The 2,995-nt window shown below is 33.0% G+C and overlaps 1 protein-coding gene across 1 annotated transcript; it reads right to left on the minus strand.

The window, feature by feature from the left end:
- Nucleotides 1-283: 283 nt before the first annotated feature.
- LOC108620429 (uncharacterized) lies at nt 284-1,989 on the minus strand. The gene is made up of 2 exons (XM_018017336.2): nt 1,849-1,989; nt 284-1,793 (listed from the first exon to the last, which is right to left on the minus strand). Exons 1-2 carry the CDS (start codon nt 1,858-1,860, stop codon nt 429-431), a joined length of 1,377 nt encoding a protein of 458 aa, XP_017872825.1. The 5' UTR covers nt 1,861-1,989; the 3' UTR covers nt 284-428.
- Nucleotides 1,990-2,995: the final 1,006 nt, after the last annotated feature.

Consider the following 2,995-nt stretch of genomic DNA (forward strand, 5'->3'; position numbering starts at 1 on the left):
GGCGAAGACATAAATTTTCAGTTCTTAGAATAAGCTAACGTAACCTAACTGTACAATTTTGATGATTCCGGTTACTAGTAACTCAACTATTTAAATTAACGCTTAAACTGTAGGAAATACAGTCCTATCCGATTTCCCACGTCTCCAATTGGCGTAGGTATATCCACCATAGCTTGTTCATCTTGGGTGGTTCAACATGCACAACATGCTGCTGCCTGTTACATATGTATAAGTATTTAAACAAAACTAATTTTAAACAAAAATTAAAGAAAATGAAATAAAATTATGTTTATTTGATCAGTTCTTTTATTGGTCCTTCTTAAACTATATATAACAATGAACACGAATGAACAGCTTTGTTTTCTTAAGTAATTTAAACTACATTTTTTAATAAGAAAAGAAAGAAAAGACTTTGAATTTGGTTCGCATCAAGTATTTTTAAGCGATTGTTGGGATACAGATGATTCCAATCGAATAGGATTTTGAAAAGGCATTGGATGTACTTGAATAAACTCAATGGGAAATGAAAATGGTAATTCTTGTAATTTGTTGGCGAATGTTTGAGGATTTACATCAAATGATGTGTCATTATTAGCGACAAAAAGGTTAAATGGAGTCTTCGTCTCCAGAAATTTTATGGGAAGAAGTGTACTTTCGGCTGTTGATTGTTCCATTTGTCTGATATGTTGTGAGCTATCTATGTTCGCCGGATGCTGATCTATGGCTTCGTTATAGGTATGATATTGAGTACTCGTCGGTAAATCCATTTGCTTGGATTGACTGAGCTTATGGTTATTATTGTAATTTTCATATGAATAAACTGGAGAGTTAGACGTTTCTTTAAAGTGTGTATGCTTCTCATCAAAATTATTAGATCTTTGCTCAAATTTATATGGTTCTTGGGACCTAATGTATACTGGCACCTTTCGTTCAACCTCTACGGTATAGGGTACAGGAATTTTCTTTTCAACAGTTACGGGTACTTTGATTTCAACTGGATATGGAACTGTTTTTAGTACTGGGTATGGTTTCGGCACATGTACAATTTTTTCCGTAATTTTTTCAACTACGTATGGCTTTGGAATATGAACGGGTTTGGGAACTCGAACAATTTTTTCAATAACCTTTTCGATAGGAACATGTATTATTTTTTCAACCGTTACATTAACAATTTTTGGAACTTGGACAATTTTTTCCACTATTTTTTCAATTGGAATGTGCACAATTTTTTCTACGGGATACGGTTTTGGTACGGTCTTAATCACTTCTTTAATATGATTATGATGATGATGATGATGATGATGTTTTACTTTAATTTTAATAGGTATATTATGTTTCTTCTTCTCACTGATTTCTACTCCACCAACATCGTGACTCTTGTGGTGGTTAGAGGGCTGGGTGTCTGGGTCGTGATCGTCAGGCTCATTTACATGCTCGTGAATTTCTTCAAACGTTTCATATATCCTCACGTCTTTGTTATTCTTGGACCTCGTCTGTTGATTTGCAGGTGTAGTGAAAATGATATTTTTTGAATCTCGAGCAGATTTTGGTATATGAGAAGCTGCAGATGCATTTTGCCGTTTGTTTTTTGATCTACGTTTTCGGATTTCATTGAAGCTGCGATTCAAAATTAAATTAGGGTCAAAGTTCTCAAACTGCTGATAATCAGAATAAATTTGTGAATGGTTCAAATTAGTATCGGTCGCGTCCCTTTCATTTTGAATCGAGTTTCCTTGTGTCTTTCCCGTATACAGAAATAATGAAATTATAATAATTAAAAATGTCAAGGATATCTGAAATTTTTAAATTTTATTTGTCAGTATTTAAAATTAAATGATTTAACCTTACGTGAATAATCATTATTGAGCAAAATATAAATGTTTTGCAGAAACGCTTTTTTACTTTTGTTGTTGATGCTGGACGATGTTATGCAGCAATAAATGCTTGGGCTATTTCACGAGGCATTTATAAACCCTGCCAACTCACAAAATAATTTGCACTCACGTTAATGAACGCAAAATAATTTTACCCTTAGTCTTAAATTTTGAAGACGATGTAAAAAACACTAGTCAACAATTATTTAAAAAAAAAGTACATTAAATAAATCAGATCAAGTCAAACATATATTTTTCACAAAATACAAAATTATTTAATAATTTAATTTAGTTAAGTTAATTACGCAAATAAATACAATTTAGCATTATTAGACATTAACATTTAACATTTCCCAGATTCCTGGTCTAGCGAATTAGGATTGTTACGAAATGAATTATTCCGTTAACAATTTATTATCCACACTACGGTGAAATGCAGATTTTTTTCTTTGATCTACATACATAGGTATAAAGGATTTATTAATACAATTTCTTCTTTTGTATAACAGTGTGAGCAATAGAAACAAGTAAGAAAGCTGTAGTCGAGACTGCCTGACTACGAGATCCCCTGAACTCTTCGAGCAACTGATATTTCAATAATTATTCGCACATGCACACACACGCACACACACAGACATGCGTACGCACGCATAAACACGCACTGGCTGCAGTGTGGGCTTACTATGCAAATTTAATTGTTTTCTTGTGGATGTACTTTCTTCATGAAACTTTCAGACTATGAATATAACATAGATATGCATGTATTTGCCAAAGCACAAGTCTTTAGTATTTGAAATACTCCTTTTACAAATGTGATGGTGAGGGGGTGAATTGGGGGTGGGGGGTAAATTTTGACAAAAATCGTAATTCCATTAAGTACATGAAAATCTACATTAAAAATTTAGTGAATAGCTTAAAAGATGTAGGAGATACATATACATAACAAAAAAAAATCAAGTCTTATACATATCTTCTGAGATCGATGCGTTAAAACATACGGGCAGACGGACAGAGCTAAAACGACTCAGCTCGTCGTTCTGATCGAGGATATATGTACATACATATATGGGGTCTGCTCCTTATGACTGTTACATACATTTAACAAAACCATTATACCCTGA

Source organism: Drosophila arizonae, chromosome 3 (genome assembly GCF_054131065.1).
Source record: "Drosophila arizonae isolate 15081-1271.41 chromosome 3, UAZ_ARI_1.0, whole genome shotgun sequence".
Classification (NCBI taxonomy): domain Eukaryota; kingdom Metazoa; phylum Arthropoda; class Insecta; order Diptera; family Drosophilidae; genus Drosophila; species Drosophila arizonae.